The sequence below is a fragment of the Mesoplodon densirostris genome, chromosome 3 (genome assembly GCF_025265405.1).
Source record: "Mesoplodon densirostris isolate mMesDen1 chromosome 3, mMesDen1 primary haplotype, whole genome shotgun sequence".
Lineage (NCBI taxonomy): Eukaryota > Metazoa > Chordata > Mammalia > Artiodactyla > Ziphiidae > Mesoplodon > Mesoplodon densirostris.
The window spans coordinates 148,841,084-148,859,533 of NC_082663.1; the positions used below are offsets into that span (position 1 = coordinate 148,841,084).

The 18,450-nt window shown below is 57.3% G+C and overlaps 3 protein-coding genes across 11 annotated transcripts in view; 1 reads left to right on the forward strand and 2 right to left on the reverse strand.

Moving 5' to 3' along the window:
• Positions 1-105: 105 nt before the first annotated feature.
• HSD11B1L (hydroxysteroid 11-beta dehydrogenase 1 like) lies at positions 106-5,568 on the reverse strand. Of its 8 annotated transcripts, none has more exons than XM_060094356.1 (8): positions 4,940-5,568; positions 3,306-3,424; positions 3,092-3,222; positions 2,342-2,453; positions 1,869-1,960; positions 1,472-1,640; positions 1,174-1,339; positions 106-205 (listed from the first exon to the last, which is right to left on the reverse strand). In XM_060094356.1, exons 2-8 carry the CDS (start codon positions 3,376-3,378, stop codon positions 187-189), a joined length of 762 nt encoding a protein of 253 aa, XP_059950339.1. In that variant the 5' UTR covers positions 3,379-3,424; positions 4,940-5,568; the 3' UTR covers positions 106-186. The 8 variants fall into 8 exon arrangements, with proteins under 8 accessions (XP_059950339.1, XP_059950337.1, XP_059950335.1 ...); XM_060094354.1 differs by lacking the exon at positions 106-205 and adding an exon at positions 306-1,072 and having other exon boundaries at positions 3,306-3,392; positions 4,940-5,565; XM_060094352.1 differs by lacking the exon at positions 106-205 and adding an exon at positions 306-1,072 and having other exon boundaries at positions 4,504-5,565.
• MICOS13 (mitochondrial contact site and cristae organizing system subunit 13) lies at positions 5,363-7,358 on the forward strand. Its single transcript, XM_060094362.1, has 4 exons — positions 5,363-5,736; positions 6,405-6,582; positions 6,781-6,832; positions 7,135-7,358. Exons 1-4 carry the CDS (start codon positions 5,708-5,710, stop codon positions 7,230-7,232), a joined length of 357 nt encoding a protein of 118 aa, XP_059950345.1. The 5' UTR covers positions 5,363-5,707; the 3' UTR covers positions 7,233-7,358.
• A 3,883-nt stretch (positions 7,359-11,241) lies between these two features.
• Positions 11,242-18,450, reverse strand: part of SAFB (scaffold attachment factor B) — a 35,043-nt gene continuing 27,834 nt past the window's right edge. Inside the window, exons 15-21 of one of the 2 annotated variants that reach the window (XM_060094368.1) lie at positions 17,251-17,538; positions 15,722-15,859; positions 15,242-15,284; positions 12,567-12,685; positions 12,154-12,254; positions 11,705-11,771; positions 11,242-11,535 (exon numbers count right to left, since the gene is read on the reverse strand). In XM_060094368.1, coding sequence (XP_059950351.1) covers positions 11,418-11,535; positions 11,705-11,771; positions 12,154-12,254; positions 12,567-12,685; positions 15,242-15,284; positions 15,722-15,859; positions 17,251-17,538 — 874 coding nt within the window. In that variant the 3' untranslated portion in view covers positions 11,242-11,417. Of the gene's footprint in view, positions 11,536-11,704; positions 11,772-12,153; positions 12,261-12,566; positions 12,686-15,241; positions 15,285-15,721; positions 15,860-17,250; positions 17,539-18,450 lie in introns of both variants that reach the window. The other variant, XM_060094367.1, reaches the window with a different exon arrangement.

Genomic DNA, 18,450 nt, shown 5'->3' on the forward strand with positions numbered 1-18,450 from the left:
TGGTAACAATGGTAGCACTAACCTCTAGTTGTGAAGATGTCATGAATGTCAAGTGCGTAGCGCCTGATGCAGGTTATCATTATTGGTGCACAAACCATGTTCTTCGTGCTGCAAATATAGCCTTTGGCCCACAATCGGTTACACTTCCTCCCATCCCTGACTTCCTGGATGACGTCCATCTGTCTCTCAGCCTCCGCTTCTCCACCTGTGAAATGAAGGTGAGAGTTCTGGCACCAATACACACATCCCTCTTCACCTCCTGCCACCAGCAAACTGGAAGGACCAAGGAGTCTGAACAACAGATGTGCAAGGGAAGAAAGATTTTTATTATCAAATGGGAGGCTGGATCCAGTCCAGAACACATTCTTTTCCTCTTCCCCCTCCTCAGACCCCACCATCAACTCGACAGCTTCGAGGGCTCCCCTGCTCGGGAAAATGGTTGGGGGATGCTCCAAGGCTGAGTGAGTGGAAAGAATAAATCAGGGACGCAGTGGTTTCAGGTCACAAGTAGAGAGGGTTCCAAGGGTGGCTCAGTGGTGTTGTGACCTGCTTGATGTGGCTAGGGCCCTGAGGCAAGTCACATAGCCTCTCTGAGCCTGTTTGTTCATCTGCAAAATGGAAGCAGCAATCATATCATCAATGACAGCTGAGAAGACTGAGGTAATTAATTGCCTTCCAAGTCCCTGACAAGATGCCGGGCTCGCCCCGAGTTCTGACTGTTTTCAGGTGCTGGTAGTTTTTCTCAGGTTTACTTTTCTGTCTTGATGACTTTCTTTTGGCCCTTGGCCACCCGCTCAGAGGTGTCTGTCCAGGCTCCAGGACGATTGGCTGGAGGGTCTTCTTCTGGGAAGACGAAGGGGCATTAAGCCCAGGGGCTCAGGCAGCAGCGGGGGTCGTGATGTTGAGCTCCTGGCGGATGAACCAGGCCCTTGGCTGTGGCATCCAGCCGCGAAGCAGGCAGAGCAGATGGAAGCGCCACGGGTAGAAGACGCTGGAGGCACGCGTGGCGCTGCCACGAATCACGGCCAGGGCTGCCTTGGGCCCTGGGGCCACCTTGGCCCTCGTGACGCCCCTGGGGACAGGAGGGTGCGGTGGGGACTGTGGCTACGGCTGAGCGGCCCCACACACCCCCTCCCCGCTCAGCCTGGCCCCGGCTCGCGTCCTGGGCCTCACCTGACTCCCTCGGTGGCCGAGGCGCGATCCCGGAGGCCCAGGACGCACATGGTGATGGCGACGTTCACGTCCTGCACGTCCAGCTCTCGCCGGAGAGAGCCGAAGAAGCTATCCAGTGCGAACTTGGCCGCCGAGTAGGGGCTGGAGAAGGACGTGGGCACGCGGCCTGGGGGCGCGGGAGGGCAGCGGCTGAGCGGCCACACGCCGCTGCTCCTCCTCCAGGAAGCCTTCCTGCCCGCTCCAGGCTCGCCCCCATCGGCCTCCTGGCTTCCCCACTCCCCGCCCCGCGTACACGCACCTAGCAACGAGGACACCACCACCAGGGAGCCCTTGCTGTCAGTCAGACTCGGCAGCGCCAACGAAGTCAGTTGCACGTAACTCAGTAAGTTCACCTGGAGGTGGCGACTGCGAGTCACCGGGCGGAGGAGGAACCGAAGGCCAGAAGGGGAAGGGGCGGAGCCTAGAGCCTGGGGGCGGGGCCTTGGTATGTAGGGGCGGGGCTCTAGGACTGGGGCGGAGTTCCGAATGGACGAGGGGGGAACACCAGCCCGGGGCGGAGCCAAGGTCAAGGGGGCGGAGCCTAGAACCAGGAAAGTTGGGGTCTGGAGCTGGGAAGGGCAGGGCCCGAGAGGGGAATGGTGAGAGGGTGGAGTCTGGCGGGAGGGCGGAACCGGGGCCGCGGAGGGGCGGAGCACCTGCATGAGCCAGCGAGTCGCCTGGGCGCTGCGGGCCCGCGTGCCTGCTGGGGCGGCGCCGAGGTGGTTCAGCACCAGGTAGTCCAGCCCTCCTGGCCCGGAGAGGCCCATCAGCCCGGAGCTGTCCTTAAGGCTCCGCCCCCCGCGCCCTATGAGACACCACCCATAGCCCTGCCCCCTGAACTAGCGATGCTCCGGCCAGAGCATTGACACAATGAGCTCTAACTCAGGTAGCGCCCCAACTAAGATCAAAGAGACCCCGCCCTACTCCCTAACCAGGCTTCATCCCTGATCTAATGAGGCCCGGTCCAGAGTTCCACCCACTGGATGCCATGAGGCTCCACCCCTAGCCTTGCCCCCGGACCCATAAATCTCCGCCCTCAGACGGCCGTTACTACCACACCCCCGCCCCAATTTGGGTCGTGCCCCTAAGGCCTAGGCCAAGGTCCCAGACTCCAGGCCCCGCCCCTCACCCAGCTTGTCCAGCGCAAACTGCACCACGCGCTCGGGCACCTCAGGGGAGGCCATGTCCGCAGCGATGTAGAAGACCTTGGGAGCGCCCAGCTTCCGGCAGTTCCCTACCACCTGGGGGGGCCAGAGCTGCCCGTGGGCCCCTCCACCCCAGCTGGCCCCCCTCCACCTGCCGGCCCTAAAGGGGCCCCAGCCTGAAGCCCCCTCCCCTGCTATGAGCCTCAGGTTCCATTCAACATCATGCCTGAAGCTTTACCGCTGGGGTAGCAAACTGGCCAGCCCATGGGCCAGAATAGGGGACATTTTGCTTGTTCAACCATCAACATTTAAAACGCAGATTTCAAATAAATCTTGAGATTTCTGGCCTCTGGAAATTTTTGAAGGTTTATCCCCAGGAGCTGCACATTTCCTTGAAATAACACTGGGCTGTTGCTAAGAAATGTCTACCCAACCCGCTTTTGAACTTGAGAACCCTAGCTATCCACACAGCCTTTGGTTACTATCAATACTCCTATTTAGTGAGGAACAGTCCTTGCTTTACAACTGTCTTACTGATTCAACCCCACATCACAACCCAGGAAAAGGTCCTTTTATTGTCTCTGATTTACAAATGAGGAAACTAAGCCTCAGAGAGATTAAGTGACTTACCCAAGGCCACACAGGAAGCCTGAATGTTTGCAGGGATTCAAACCCAGGCCCTGTTCCCCGCCCCACCCCACCCCACCAATTAAACTTGAGATGAAGTGTCTCACCTTCTGCAGGAGAGCCTCGGTGTGGGCAGTGAGCACCAGGTGGGAGCCCAGGCGCGCGTAGTGATATGCCAGCTCCTCCCCGACGCCCACACTGGCTCCAGTCAGCAGCACACGGGCTCCCTGGAGGCTGGCTGGCAGCGAGTAGAGGTGGTCAGCTTGGGGGATAGACAGGACAGCCAGAACGTTCCTCCCACCCCCACCCCCAGGCACTCACCTGGGTCAAAGTTGTCATCCCAATAATAGGCAAAGAACAGGGCTCCCAGCCCCACGAGGAGCAGCACCTTCATGGCCCTCCCTGGGCCTGCAGCGGGAGAGAGGGTGGCCGGCGCAGGCCTGGCCCACAGTCGCACCCCAGTCACACCCATTTCCCCAACGGCGTCTTTGTTCGAAGAGCCAGTGGTGAGGCCCCTGGCCCTGCCCCCCCTTCTCCATCTCCATAGCCACCACCTGGTCCAGGTCATCATCTAGCTCACCTGAACCACTGCAGCAATCTTCTCCTACTGAAAACCCTGCCTGTTTCACTTAGAACAAAAGCCTTGGTGACCAAAAAGGGTCTGCTTGGACCAGCCCCTCTTCACTGTTTGCCACACCAGCCTCTTCACTGTTCATTGGAACCAGCCAGTCACCATCATGCCTCAGGGCCCTTGCATTGGCTCTTCCCTCTACGAGGAATGCTCTTCCCAAATACAACCCAATGGCTTGCTGTTTCAAGTCTTGGCCGCAAAAATCACCTCCTCAGAGGGCACTTCCCTGGCCTCCTTCTCTAAAGCACCTCTGTTCCTGGTCGCCCCCTCTCTCTTACCTGTAGAACTTTTCTCCTTCTCAGCACCTGTCATCCCCTGAAATCATCTTGATGATTTGTTACCTGTTCAGGATCCCTCTCTCCCCTTAGACTCAGCTCCATGAGGGCAGAAAGGAAATGGAAACCTGCTTCTGTTTTGCTCCCTTTTGGATCTTCCGTGCCCTGAACTGCCAGACATGCAGTAGGTACTCAACAGATAGACTGACCCAGAGTGATATGAGGAATGTGGGAGGTGAGAGGTGGGGGAGCCCAGAAAGAACTCTGTCTGGAGACACCCAGGAGGAATCGGACACTCAGGACTGGCTTGGAGATGGAGGTACCCGTGTCATCAGGGTTAAGATGTGACTTCAGCTGGGGGAGCCGATTTACTTGTTCCAGGGAGAAGGTGAAAGATATAAACAGGCCAGGTAATTAAAGTTAAGGGGGTAATGGATCTCCCCTGAAAAGGGCACAAGCCCATCACATCTTAGGGTTTCTATCCGCTGAACTGCATGGGGCAAAGAGGAAAGGCCATAGGGATCTTTGTCCAAAACCATCTGGGATGTCTCTTCCTGCTCCAAACCCTCCCAGGGCTCACCACTGCCCCAGATGAAGACCACACCCTCCTCACCTCAGCCCACGAGACCCAGCAGGTCTGGCCTCGGCTCTCTGTCCATCCTCATCTTCCCCACTTCCTATCCATGAATCTATCAGTTCTCAGAAAAGTGAACTCCTCGCCCTAACCCAGTCACGCCAGCGTCCACTCAGCAGGGAACACTCTCCCACCTCTCCCCACTTCCAGGGAAAGCCCGGAAGTCCCACAGCTCAACACTCTCCTCAAACTGGCCCTGACCATAGTTCCCCCGCAGGGGTTGGCTGGCAAGCTGGGTGGGTGAGTGGGCGGATAGATGAATGGATGGATGAAACAGCCAGGCTCCGATGGGGGAGGAAAGGAGGAAACCCGATCCTTGCAGAACCCACCGGCCCCCTGACCTCGCCGGGCCTCAGTTTCCCCTCTGGACAAAGGGGGCGTGCGACTCACTGCACTCTCCCAACCGCGAACTCACCCACTCAGGTCTCAGTTTCTCCCGCTGTCCAGCGGGGCTGGGGTCCAGGCCTGGGAGCCACGCGCGCGCCCCTCTGCCCTCACTTCACCGCTGCGTCCGCCAGGCTCCGACCGCGCCCCCTCCCGTAGGGTCTGAGTCACGTGACTCCGAGCCCACCTCCTCGGGGGGAGAGGCTATACTGTGGGGACTCCGCTCCCAGGCGTTGCCGGGCAACAGCCTCCCGCCTAGCTCTCCTCTGGCCTCAACCACTGGCCTGATCACGTGACTAAAGGCCCGCCTTTCTCGTACAAATCAGCCCTCGCGTTGCCGTGACAACCGGCTTCCAGGCACTCTCTTCCTGTGCCTGGGCCCTTAGCCCCCTGCGCCGGCGCGGGTGGATCTCCCGGGCTCCGACATCTTGTGGGTCCCCCCTCAGGCCCCACTCATGTCACCCGATTCCTCTTTCCCTCACGTCACGAGGGCCGTGCCGCGCCCGACTGCATTTCCCAGGAGGCTTGGCGGCTAGACGAGCCGTCCGGCGCCTCACGTGCCTTGCCGACTACTTTTCCCAGACAGCTTTGCGGCGGCCGAGCCCTGAGGACTAAGCTTCGCACAGTTGTTTTGCAGTGGGACCGCAACCTCTTTCTGTTGTCTCGGTGCCGAGACTCCGACTCCCGGAGGCCTTTGCGGCTGACAAGAGACTACGCCTCCCAGAGGCCTCTGCGACGCCGCGACCGGAAGTGGCGGGCGAGCCGAGTGTCCTTGCGCGCGGAGGGGAGCGGAGCGGTCATGGTACCCCGAGTGTGGTCGCTGATGAGGTTCGTGGGGCCACCAGGAGGGCCCCAAGCCCCCGAGAATGTTCCCTTCTGCGAGCACCCTCCATCTGGTTTGCTCCCGATCAGCTTTTCGCCGCCCGTAGTGTCAGGTCTCCCGTGTCTGTCCAGACAGGGTGGAGCTTCTCGCCCCCCTCCCGCTTCCTGGCGAGTCCGTGCCTTTCCCACTCTGTACCCGAGACCCCTCCGAGCCTCAGCTGCCGCCTTTGTTGGGAGGTTAATGCGCACCCAGAGCTGCGTATGACAGGAAATGACCAGGGACACTTAGAAAACCCCCGCGGGTTCCTCGCGGAGCATCCCTCGGGGCTGGAAGGTAGAAGGTGGTTAGGAGTCTTAAGTCTTCACTGTTCCCTGCCCTCTGCGGGATCTTGACTGACACTGTTCCTCTCCAGGCTTCAGTTTACCAGTTAAGTGGAGCTGAGTATCCCTGCACGCCTTAAATTAAGTGCTGTGGGTCAGGCACGCTTCTGGGCTCCCAAAATGCCCTGTGCTTCCCGCATTAGCTGCCTGGCTTCAGGTGTGTCACTCTTTGGACTGTGGGCACGCCCCTCCCCCTAGGGGTCTAACCCTCACCCCCCATACCCGCGGGCCTAGACCCGGGAGGTGGCCAGCAGAATCTGCTGAGCTGCTGTGGTTCCTTTCTCTGCCTGCAGGTTCCTCATCAAGGGCAGTGTGGCTGGGGGCGCTGTTTATCTGGTGTACGACCAGGAGCTGCTGGGGCCCAGCGACAAGAGCCAGGCGGTCCTTCAGAAAGCTGAGGAGGTGGTCCCCACCGCCGTGTACCAGTTCAGCCAGTACGTGTGCGAGCAGACAGGCCTGAAGATACCCCAGGTACTCCGAGCTTGAATTGAGGCTACGGCTCGGCGGGAGCAGGGTCGTCAGCTCTGGGGTGGCCTTTGATCCCCAGTCCCTCCAGCCCTGCTTGGCTTTCTCCACGCTGGGGCGTGTGCTGCTCTCCCTGCCTGTGAGGGAGGCGTGGGCTGCCAGGCCTTCCCCTTTCACCAGCCCCTTCTTCCCCTCTCTTCCCAGCTCCCAGCCCCTCCAAAGTTTAACTTTCACATCCGCGAGTCCTGGAATTCAGGTAGGCCTTGGTCCGTCTGCTTGCAGGAGAGTGGCCCCAGATACTTCCCACCTCCCTTCCTGGCCATGCCTTTCCATCACTCTCCTTCCTGCTCTGTGTGCACCTGCTGCCCCCCACCCACCCACCCCGCCCCGCCCCTCCCTGCTACCCCCAACGGATCTGAAAGAGAAAAGGGAGTGGAGATTCCAGGGAGGTGGGAGCAATATGTGGCCTCCACCTGTTTCCCTGCGTGGAATTGACAGAGCCGGAAGTGGTGCCTCTCAAACTCTCCGCTGAAAGCGCTGGGCCCTCCTTCCCCACAGGCATCATCACGGTGATGTCCGCTCTGTCCGTGGCCCCCTCCAAGGCCTGGGAGTACTCCAAGGAGGGCTGGGAATACCTGAAGGAGCGAACCAAGTAGCCTGTCAAGAGGAAGCTGCCTGCCCCAGACGGGAACAGGGGCCGGGGCGCCATGGACGCCAGACTGGGACCCCACTCCTAGGGCAGCTCCCGGCCTTGCCGGCCCAATAAAGGACTTGGAAGTGTTCCCCGATCCGTGTGCTGGCCCCCGGGGCGTGGGCTTCTGGCTCCTGGGGGCTCTTCAGGGCCTGACCTTGACTGAAGGCCAAGGTTCACCCCTTTGTATCTGGGCCCTGCCCACTGGTGGGCCCTCGACCTCATATGGTGAGTGGGAGCAGACCATTGCCCCGGGCCTCAGGGCCCGTCTGGGACTGGGGTCTTCTCAATTCTTGGAGGGCTGAGCACAGGGTGGGGCAATCTGGGGGTAAGGGCTGGTCTACACAGCTGGGAGCCCCCAGAGCCACTGATTCTCTGTCCTGCTCGGCTCACTGATCTGCCTCCCTAGTCTAGTCCTCACCCTCCTGCCCTCACCTGGTTTCCACTCTCATTCCACCCTCTCCCCACAACCTGGGGATTCCTGGGGAGCACAGACCTGGCGATCATGGCCGTGTAGGGGGTCTCCCTGGCCCACAAGGGCCCTGTCTTCCAGATGTTCCCTGCTCCCCTGGGAGGCCTTCTCTGACACCCGCTGTGTCAGCTGCCTGGTGACCTAAATGTCTCCCCGTCCAGCTGGAGCTCTGGGGAGGGTGAGCCCTTGAGATGCTCCCTGTGAGGTCCCTAGCACCCAGTCACACAGAGCATCCCACCATGGTGACGGCAGGGGGAAACCTCTGCCCCAGACAGGGTAGGAGGTGGGCTTGGGTGGGAGCCAATGACTGGCCCAGGAAGCTACCCTGGGAACAGGGAGGAGGCCTGGGTAATGGTGCCCTGAGCTGGCACAGGATCCTCTGTTCCCAAGAGTTCTGGAGTTCATGTCAGTTGGTTTAGGGGATAGAACTCACCCAGGGGCATGACTCAGGAGGGGACAGCACTGTTACAGATGAGGGAAGCAGAGACCAGAGGCCGGGGCATTTCCCAGGCTCGCCTGGGAGCAGAAGCCAGCACGCGTCCATCCGTCCATCTGGCCAGGGAGGAGTGGGGAAGGCAGGGTGCTCGGAGAGGGAGAGCCCTGAGTGATCTGTGCCACCCTGGTCTCCAGGAATGGTCTCCAGGTGGGGTCTCTCATGTCCTGTGTGTCACCTGAAAGCCACCTGGGCCCCTGTGGAGGTGGGAGCGGGTCTACGATGAGGGTGGGATGGGTGGGGCCTGGGGCCATCCCTGACCCTCTGCCGCCCAGGAGGGAGCTGGTGCTGGCCATTTTGGAGGCTGAGGGCACATCCTGAGTTCAAGGACAAGCCCTGTGAGCTGTCCCAGCCTGACTCTCCCTCCACAGAGTCCTTGCAGCAGCCTCCTGGGCCCATTTTTTACCCATGGAGAAACTTTCACTGCCAGGTTCCCTCTCTCTGCCAAGAGACCCTCCCTGGAGTGCAGACTTCCAACCATATCACCCCCCAGACTCACTCCCGGCTTTGAATATAGGAGGGGTTTGTGCTCAGGGCGCAGGGAGCTGGGGTGGTGCCATGTGCTCCACGAGGCTCCCTGAAGCCTCACGACCATTTTACGGGGAGGAGGAGCCTTGGCAGGTCTCCCCCTCTATTAGCTGCCAATTCTGGCCCAGAAAAGCACACAGGAAAGGATGCCAGTCTTTGTAGGAGGTTGAGGAGCTGCCCTGGGGACATGCTCAGCATTCCTGGTTCTCTCCCATTGGCTCTAGACGCGCGTGCGCGCGTGCGTGCATGTGTTTTCTAGGACTGAACCCAGCCTGTGGTGGCCACAGTCACTGGCCCAGGTTTGGCCATGGGCTCTCCTTCACCCCATGGCTTTCCCACTGTCCACACAGACCAAGCTGACAGCCTGGAGACCAGTGCTGCTCTTGCCTCTGTGTCCCCTCATCCAGTCAGACCCCTGTTCCTCTCCATCGACTTGTATTTGTTGCCATTCATCACTTCCCTGCTGACCTGACCTCCGGGCCCGCCCCCTCCATCTGTTCCCGAGACCATGTCTGATGACATCACTTCCCCGTTCAAACACCTGCAGCTCCCCCTGCCCTCCCTGTGAGCCCAGACTCCTCAGGGGCCCTGCCTCCCCTCAGTCCTTCTTGGACATGCCAGCCCAGCAGCCCTCAGTTACCAGAACACAGCTGGATTTCCCGCCAGCTTTTGCCCACAACTTTGCAGCCCCTAACTAGGCCATCCTTCTTCCTGGCTGACTCCTGTTCATCCTGCCCCCAGCTGAGATGCCCCCTCATTTGGGAAGCCTCCCCTGTCCCCTTCCTTGAGTGCCCTCTCTGGGCTTCCTCAGTGCCCCGTGGGTGCCCCATGACAGCGCCCAACACCTTGGGGCAGATTTCCACAGCTTGGCATCGCTGATATGGGGAAGGATAAATTGTTGGGGCCACCCCAGGGACGGGGTGTTGAGCAGCATCCCTGCCTCCAACCCCCAAAATGCCAGCGGCCCCTCCTTACCCACCACGTATGACAACCGCAAATGTCCCCAGGTGCTGCCAGGTGTCTTCGCAGGACAGAATCACCTCGTGGTTGGACGTCCAACGTGGGTCTCAGTGGGCTGAAATCCAGGTGTGGGCATGGCCGGTTCCTTCTGGACGCTGGGAAGAATCCATTTCCTGCCTTTCCCAGCTTCGAGAGGCCACTGTGATCCTTGACTGGCGTCCTTTCCTCTGTCCTCACAGCCAGCAGTGCGGTCTTCTGCTGTCGTGTCCCCATCTTGCCCTTCTCCCTCCCTATTTCCCTTACAAGGGCCCTTCTGGTAACTGGACCCACCTGGGTAACCCCAGATACTCTCCCATGTGAAGGTTAATTTAATCCTGTCTGCAGGTCCCTCTTGCCACGTGCAGTATAAATTTACAGGGATTAGGAGGGGGATGTGCCTGGCCTGGTGGAGGAGGTGTATTCAGCCAACAGGTGGAAAGGCCTGGTCCTGTGTCTGTCTTCCCTTGTCTGTGGGCCCTGTGGGGACAGGGGCCCGGTCAGCCTTGGTTTTTCGTACATCTCAGCCTTCAGACAGGGCCAGACCCTACTCGAGTGTGAGATGGAGCCAAGAGGCAGGCCTCTGAGCACTATTCCCCTAATAGGGGGGCCTGCCCCCAGCCCCATCCATACAGACCCAGGGCCCCTAGAGACAAGGAACACAGCTGAACTGGGGAGGTGGCACTGTCCCATCCGGCCACCCCTGGAGTCCAGGCAGCACTTCAACCCTGAACACACCTGCACCTTATGTGGGGTGAGACCCCCGCACCCCGACCCCGACTCCTCTGTCCTGGCAGCTCTCCTTCCACTCCGGCCCTTGCTACTCCCCGAGGTGGACTTCATCACCTGGTGTCCAGCAGCTCTGCTGCTCCTCTCACGGCACACGTGGTCACCTCTCCTCCCCACTAGGATGCAATCCCACTCACGAGGTCCCTAGAGGAGTCAGATTCAGAGACAGAAAGTAGGTGGTGGGGGCCAGGGGCTGGGGACTGAGTGTTTGATGGGGACAGAGTTTTAGTTTGGGAAGAAAGAAAAGTTCCAGAGATGGACGGTGGGGATGGTTGTATGACACTGAGAATGTACATAATGCCACTGAACTCTACCCTTAAATAGTTAAAATGGTCAATTTCATTTAACGTATATTTTACCACACAAAACCCACAGAACAGCCCGTTCAGCAAGGGTGTCATACATGGAGGCAAAATGTGGGCGATTGGAACAAACATCTGAGGTATGTCACAAGGCCCCCGAGGACGGACAGATAGCTGAGACACACGACCCAGACGGTCCTATGAACTCCAGGTCAGGGCTCACGCAGGCTGGAAGGTGTGTGCTGCTGGCAAAGTGCTTCTGGAAAACCCAACGGTTCCCGAAAGCTGCCCCTTTCCATCCTCCTTTCCTGAAAGAAGAGCTGTGGCTTAGCACTTATGAGTATAATTTCATTTTACTTAAAGACGTGAAAATAAAAAGACACAACACTTTAAATAAAGGGTATGTGAACAGAAACACATTTATTACAAAAAACCAAAAAAAACAAATTCACATTGTATTGAGCTACAATATGGCAGCAGATAAAAAAAAAATTATTGTACACAGTTTAAGGGAACTCTTAACAGAACATATTCTTGTTGCCACATGACATAACACAGGAGCCCAAGCACTTAGTAGCGGCGAGTGAAGCGGGCGTCGTTGGGTCGGCTCCCCCGGTTCTGGCCCCCGAAGCCGCCGCGAGGGATCACGTGGCCCCGAGAGGCCCCCCCGGGGGCAAAGCTGCCACGCCTGAAACAAAGGCAAATTATTTTTATTTTTCACTCAGTGGGCTCTGCCCTGTGCCTGTGCTCTCTGGGGCCTCCTTCCTTTTAGCAGCAGTGACACCCGCCCAAACACACAGCACCTTCACCAAGGCGAGCCCACAAGCAAACACGAGACCGATGACAATGCGCCTTACCCCGACATGCCTCCCCGGTTCATCATGTGACCTGGCCCGGAGTGACCAGACATACTTCTCTCACCGCCTGGAAAACAAGGAACACTTTTCACACAGCGCCTCCAGGCACAGGACGTCGAGTTTAGAGGACACAGGGCTCAGACAACTCCAGTCCCTTTCTTGAGCCACAGGTCCGTCTGTGGAGGATGTGTGAACACACAGATTGCACACACCCACTCTCCTTGCTGAGTCACAGTGAAGAGGAGCTACAGCACCCGTGGCACCCCACCTGTGCCAGACCTCACCCACTCACCCACCCAGGCCATCAGGAGCAAGGCCACATGCTAGGAGAGCAGAGAAAGCTGCTCCCGCCCTCATAAGCAGTGCCCGACGTACAGCAGGGGCAACCCCAGCTGCCCGGATGCTTCTCCAACGAGACAAACGCGCCTTGGCCAAGGGCCAGTCCTCACCTTGCCACCTCCTATGGTCCCTGTCCATCATGCCTCCGTCAGCAGCGCCCTGCCACGCACGGTCATCCTCCATTCTTCGGCTGTGGTCCCCCCACTCACGTCTGCCCCTTGGAAAAAAACATCTCTGATTTGGATTGCCCCCACCTCTGCCCTCCAGGAGAGCAAGTGGCACTGGGTTTGGGTGTGTTTAGCACTTTGTGACCCCAGCCCTTTGAGCAACGGGGGCTGCGGGGGAACGGAAGTGGCACTCGATCTGATGCTGCTCAGAGAGCTCAGAGGCAGCCCGGGCCGTGGCGAGTGCGCTGGGCCCGCACTCAGCTTATGCCCAAGACCAGGGGTCCTCGGCCGGACACACCAATCCTGCCAGCTGGGTGAGAGGCCCCGGTGGGCACCATGGGATGTGAGACACAAACCTGGGGGGAGGAGGCAGCCCCCGGCCCTCGCTCATCCTCTTGTCAGAGCTGTATCCACCCCACCCATCACGGGAATCCCGTCCGTGGCGCTCTGGTCCTCCGTGGCGTTCGGGGTAATGCTGGATGTTAAAGGGTCAAAATGAAAGAAGGCCTCAGTACAACCCTGGATCCCAGGGCCTTTGGAGCAACAAGTTAATAATGACAAGGACGATAACTCAGACAGGAGCCTTTGCAGGCCCGAGACAATGCCGGCAGGCGTTCTGTACACTGTCTGGGGCCACACAGGACCTTTCAGCTGGCACAACACAGCTGCACCCCCGAAGTCTGCTCAAGGTCTGGGGAGGAGCAGTGCTCATGGAGCCCAAGACCAAATTAAGTTCTCCCTCATCAGAAGGCAGAGATTCAGGCACCAATGGACTGAAGCGTGCTGGGGCTGAGCAACTGCCCCACACCAGTAATGGACCACGCTGCGCCAGGTGCCTGTGCTCAGAATATAATCAGGGAGCCACCAGAGCAGAAGAGCCACCAGGGATCCTTTGACATGATTCAGTCCGGGGCCTGGCATCCTGTCCTGCTTTGTCCAGACACGACTCCTTGGCAGCCCAGCGGCTTACTCAGTGGCATGGCCACGTGAACTGCTTGGCCGGCAAGGACCCCAGGAGGATGAAAGAGGACACCTCATATTCTAGCCCCTTTCCCTTCACCCCGAGCCTGTCCCTGCCGGCTGCAAGAAGGCCCAGGCTGACTTTCACAGAGCTGGCGAGGTGGCTCTGGCTCCACAGCCCTGTTCTCTTGCTGTTCCACAAACCTTATCTGTGGCTTTGGGGCTTTTGCCCAGGACTATGGTCTAACTGAGAAGGAAGGAGAAAGGCGTCCTGGTAACGAAGCCCCTTGGGGTCCCGCCCCAGCGGCCCTGTCCCCGTCTGCATCCACGGGAATCTCCTGGGCCAGGGCAGGTACACGGTGGCTCCACATGGGAGCCCTGACTTCGTGGCCCTCGGTGCACGGGCGGCACCACTGCCTGCTCCCCCCGGCCGCTCTTCCCCAAATGTGTGCCCACACCGCCCTAAACACAACAAAAGGGGGTCAATCTTACAAGATGGACAAAACAGAACATTGTTCCTTCAAGGGGCAAAATCACAAGCCAAGGTGTCCAGGAAAGTCAGTGCTGGCAAATGTAACAAGGGCTCTCAAACGGGATTCCGGAAGTAGTTCTATGAACAACCTTCAAGGTGCACTGACTTTAAAAAAATTATAGCTCATGCTTTTCACAGCTTCATTTAATTTTGGACAAACATTTAAGAATGACCTTTTATCAATAGCCTTCTGAAGCCTAATCAGACAGAGAAGCATTTAAAGGATGGAAGTTCATCTCAGCAAGACCTAGTTCTTTAAAGCCCATTCCCATCTCTCCCTGGTGTTTTAAAATTTAACCAACGTTCTAACAACCCACCCACCCACAGACCAGTTCAACAAGGCCCTGAGGCCTGTGCTGGTTTTCCCTTTCTGTGTCAGATGTCACCATTTGCCGTTCGGGGCAGCAGTTGTGTCTTACTTGTGATTATGGACGTGAGAACACAAACACTCCTTTCAGTCAGGAGAGCACTATCGAATCAGATGAGAATAGCTATCCACGATCAAGAGCAACACAGCAGGACTGGGCAAACACTTGCCGCAGACACGTATGTCATCTCATTTAACCCTCCACTCCACCCCACCCTCCCTCCCCTCCTTTCACAGCTGGAGAAACAGGCTCAGCAGAAGTGGTGGCACCGCGATGTGACCCTGGTCCTGATTCCGGAGCCTGGACATTTAACCACTGTGCTCAATGTCTCCACCAAAGGAAACCCATGACACTAGGGGTACATTTAGCTGCATGGGAGATTTATGCCTGGGAGCAGAGAAACAGGAATCTCGTGAGGGTCATGGAATTGCTCCTGAGGTGGCAGCGAACTCCTCAGATGCAGTTAAGGAGCTTAGCCATTCCGAGCCATGTTCTCAGGCATGGAGGGAGGATACGACTGAACATTGGTGCTACAGTCAGGGAGAAGACCGACCCACGGGGCAGCGATTCTGCCAGAATGATGCCCTGACCACAACTTTCCCTCATCCCTCTGATTCTCCAAGGAAACCCACTAAAAAGTCAAGGCTCTTTGGGGGAAGTTCTCAATCTAAATGTAAGACAGGAAAAAAGGGGAAAACTGAGCTTGTTTTCTAATGTGTTCATCCTGCCAAGAGAAAACGCGTGGGCCTGACTCAGTTGCTTCCCGAGGCTCAGCAGGGGCGGGTTAACCCTGCGACCATTGACACTCCAGGTGCACTCGGGCTCCGTAACACGAGGCATCGCGTCTAGTCAGCGCTGTGGGTCACAAGGCATTTCCCAACAGAGCCTGCCAGACTCATGCAAGGCTCTCCAGCACTTTAGTACCGGTGTAGTCACTAAGGTGTATAGAACCTTAGGGTCAAAGCCAAACAAGGCTTCAGATTACTTGTTTGAATTTTGGGCCAGCACAAAGCACAAGCTATTCACACGGTCATCCCACAAAACGTTGCAGGTGCCGCACTCCCTTACTCGTTCTTCCTCTAACTCAGGTGGAGGAGGAAAAAGGCAGGCAAAGGGAAGAGAACCAACTGTACAGGGAAAACTGTGGCTACAATCACAGCTTCTGACTTACCTGTCCTTCTCTTTCTCCCATGATTGACCTTGAACCTTCTCTCCTGAAAAAAGCAATTTAAATGAAAGCATAAGGAGAAAGATAAGTTGGTTAAGTCCCCGAATGGAAAACATTTCCACTTGAACCCAGGTAATTCACACACACTCTGCTGGTTCAAGTGGGCTGGTTACCTAGAAGCCTAGAGCCTAGAAGGGCCACTCGAGCTCTTTGTCATTAAGAATGAACCAGGACAGGGACTTCCCTGGCGGTCCAGTGGTTAAGACTTTGCCTTCCAATGAAGGGGCCTAGGGTTTGATCCTTGGTTGGGGGGCTAAGAAAGATCCCATGGCTCAGGGCCGAAAAACAAAAACATAAAACAGAAGCAATATTGTAACAAATTCAATAAAGATTTAAAAAATGGTCCACATTAAAAAAAAGAAAAGAAAAGAATGAACCAGGACAAAGAAAACATGCATCAAGCAGGCAGGGTCAGTGGCTGACCTGTCAACCGAGTGGTCAGGGTAGCGGCCCCGGTCCCTGTGGTCAAAGTCGTGGAAGCGGTCCTGGCGGTTGAAGTCAGAATGGTAACGCTCATCCAGGGCGGCCCGCTTAGCTTCCGGCCAGTAAGCATCATCTCGCCTAGGAGAGGAAGCAAGACAGAGGACGTGCATTTCCCCCTCCAAATAGATTACCTTTGTGGAAGCTGGTAAACTTGACCCTCCCACTGCCCCATCACTTCACAGAACAAGAAGGAAGTTTATCATGAGAGTCCACATGAGCTGAGAGCGCCTGGAGGGGTGACGTGGGATGTGACTGAAGGGCTCCGTTCTCTCTTACCCCACATGCCCCTTGTCCCCCACAGAAAAGCTCAGGTCTCCCTATAGGAGGGGATCAGTGAAGTGGGTGTCAGCAGATCCCCTCTGGGAACCTCTCACGGCCATGAGGGTCGGCCAGTCTACCAGGACAATTAGTACACTGCTGTCCTTCTATCCCCATGCAGACTTGACCCAGCAGACACCAGGTGGGGATGACTTTCAGTAGCACTTGAAATGTACTGGTTCAAAAACATTTCTGACCATAACAGACTCTCCCCTCAGTATCTTGTAAAATGCATAAAAAGTCCTAAGACACCTTAAAGGCCCTTTACAGAAGTCTCAGTGTTACATTACACAGGGACCTCTCTAACCCATGCCAGTAGAAAGAAGATTAAAACAAAGGAACAAACACACACCACCAGGCAGTCTCCCCCAAGACACCATGCATGTGGAAAAGCTCTGATAGGATCAATGCTAGGATTATCACCCCAGACTTGTGACAGCAAGATCTGAAACAGGCCTTTCACTGGTGGTTAGCGTTTTAGTATTCGTATGGCACATCAGCATGTCTGGGGAATTAAAACCAATCTCATTAACAGAATGAACCAACACAAATTACTGCAATGATTACAAAACCTGGAAGGTGCCCAGAAGGAGGTGCTGGCCACGTGCCCAGCCCCATGTGTTATGTGCTGCTCTGGGTGTCTGAACTCCTTCCTGGGGGAGGGGGTGGTGGTCTGTACTGGGACCTGAACCTAATGATTTTTTTTTTTTTTTTTTTTTTTTTTTCTTTTTGCGGTATGTGGGCCTCTCACTGCTGTGGCCTCTCCCGTTGCGGAGCACAGGCTCCGGACGCGCAGGCCCAGCGGCCATGGCTCACGGGCCCAGCCGCTCCGCGGCATATGGGATCCTCCCAGACCGGGGCACGAACCCGCATCCCCTGCATCGGCAGGCGGACTCTTAACCACTTGCGCCACCAGGGAGGCCCTGAACCTAATGATTTAATAAGCACCACTTTATCCAACCATTTCTCCACCGATCTCAAACTATCTCAGGTTCCCAGATGAAGTACAGAATACCAAATTTGACTGTAACAAGTACTTCTGCTTCCTTTTAAGTAAAAATCGTTGTGTTAACAGGACTCTGGGGACCACGGCACAATTCTAAACGCCAGGGGCCACCTCAGGGGCGGCGGCTAGCAGTGGCATGGCTTACCGCCCGTCGTCGTAGGGCCTCCGCACGGCGGGCCGCCGCTCCTGCTCGTAGCGCAGCTCCTGTTGGCGCCGCAGCTCCTCGCGCTCGTGGTGGATGCGCTCCTGCTCGCGCCTGCGCTCGTGCTCCACGCGCATGCGCTCGCGCTCCAGCCGCTCCCGCTCCAGCCGCTCCCGCTCCAGGCGATGTCTGTGGAAAGCCAGCCTCTCGCGGGCGATGAGCAGCCGCTTGCGCTCCTCCCGCTCCAGCTGCGCCTGCATGCACTGCTCTCGCTCACTGCGCTCACGCACCCTGGAGGCAAAGAGCAGAGGCTGCAAGGGCCCAGGAGCCGCAGCAGCGCCCAGTACCGAGGGCCTCTCCCAGCAGGGGGAGCTATGGATGGAGCCACAGCTCCGCCCCGGGGTGGGGGGCCCAGAGATGCAGATACATTTAGCAACAAGCAAGGGCCAGCAGCCGCTGGGTGGTGGACACAGCCAGGCTGTGCAGGACCCCGCCAAGGCTGAGGGCACTGACAGCCCTGCTTTTGCAGGTGATATGGTGGTGCCCAGTGCGCTTCCCTCCAGTCTCCGTGTACAGCTGCCAGGTTGTCTCCTGTCCATCCTCTGCTCTGTATTTAGACACATAATCATACCAGCAGAAATGTCTAATCTTGCCTTACTTTGTGTCTGCGTCTTAGAAAAAAATGGCTGCAGCTTCCTTGCTTTCAGGCACCATGTCCTGGACCCTGTGTGTCCCCACCTCCACAGATGTACGGCATGCTTGGGAAGGAGCCCATGGAGTGAGAGGCCACAGTTTACACGACCACTCGCAGACGTGGGCCTTCTGGTTGTTCCCAGCCTCAGGGAAACGGCCACCCCGCCCCATTTTCTTAGCACAGGTTCCTCTCGGGCAAGTTGGGGGAAGTGGCATTGCTAGGTCTGGAACACCAGGATTCAGAAGCCCATGCTACCTCAGGACTGCTCTCCAGGCTGCTGTGCCCCCCGGACAGGTCACTCCCACCACTACAAGCATCCGTCTCCCTCCAACTGTAATTCAGATCAAATTAACGGATGGAAAACCAGTCTCACTGCTGTTTTCACCTGCATGTCCCTGATGCCTGGTGAGGCTGAACGACTTTTCATGTTTCATGACCATACGTACACAGCCCCTTCTGTCCATCTTCTATCGGGTTATTTTTTATCTATTTCATTTTTTTTTTTTTTT

Coding starts and splice junctions, on each gene's coding strand:
- HSD11B1L (XM_060094354.1), bottom strand. CDS start 3,378: ATGAAGGTGCTGCTCCTCGTGGGGCTGGGAGCCCTGTTCTTTGCCTAT. Junction 1,340..1,471: donor GGTGGTGTCCTCGTTGCTAG/GTGCGTGTACGC, acceptor CCGCGCCCCCAG/GCCGCGTGCCCACGTCCTTC. Junction 1,073..1,173: donor TCGGCCACCGAGGGAGTCAG/GTGAGGCCCAGG, acceptor TCCTGTCCCCAG/GGGCGTCACGAGGGCCAAGG.
- MICOS13 (XM_060094362.1), top strand. CDS start 5,708: ATGGTACCCCGAGTGTGGTCGCTGATGAG. Junction 6,583..6,780: donor CAGGCCTGAAGATACCCCAG/GTACTCCGAGCT, acceptor CTCTCTTCCCAG/CTCCCAGCCCCTCCAAAGTT. Junction 6,833..7,134: donor CCGCGAGTCCTGGAATTCAG/GTAGGCCTTGGT, acceptor CCTTCCCCACAG/GCATCATCACGGTGATGTCC.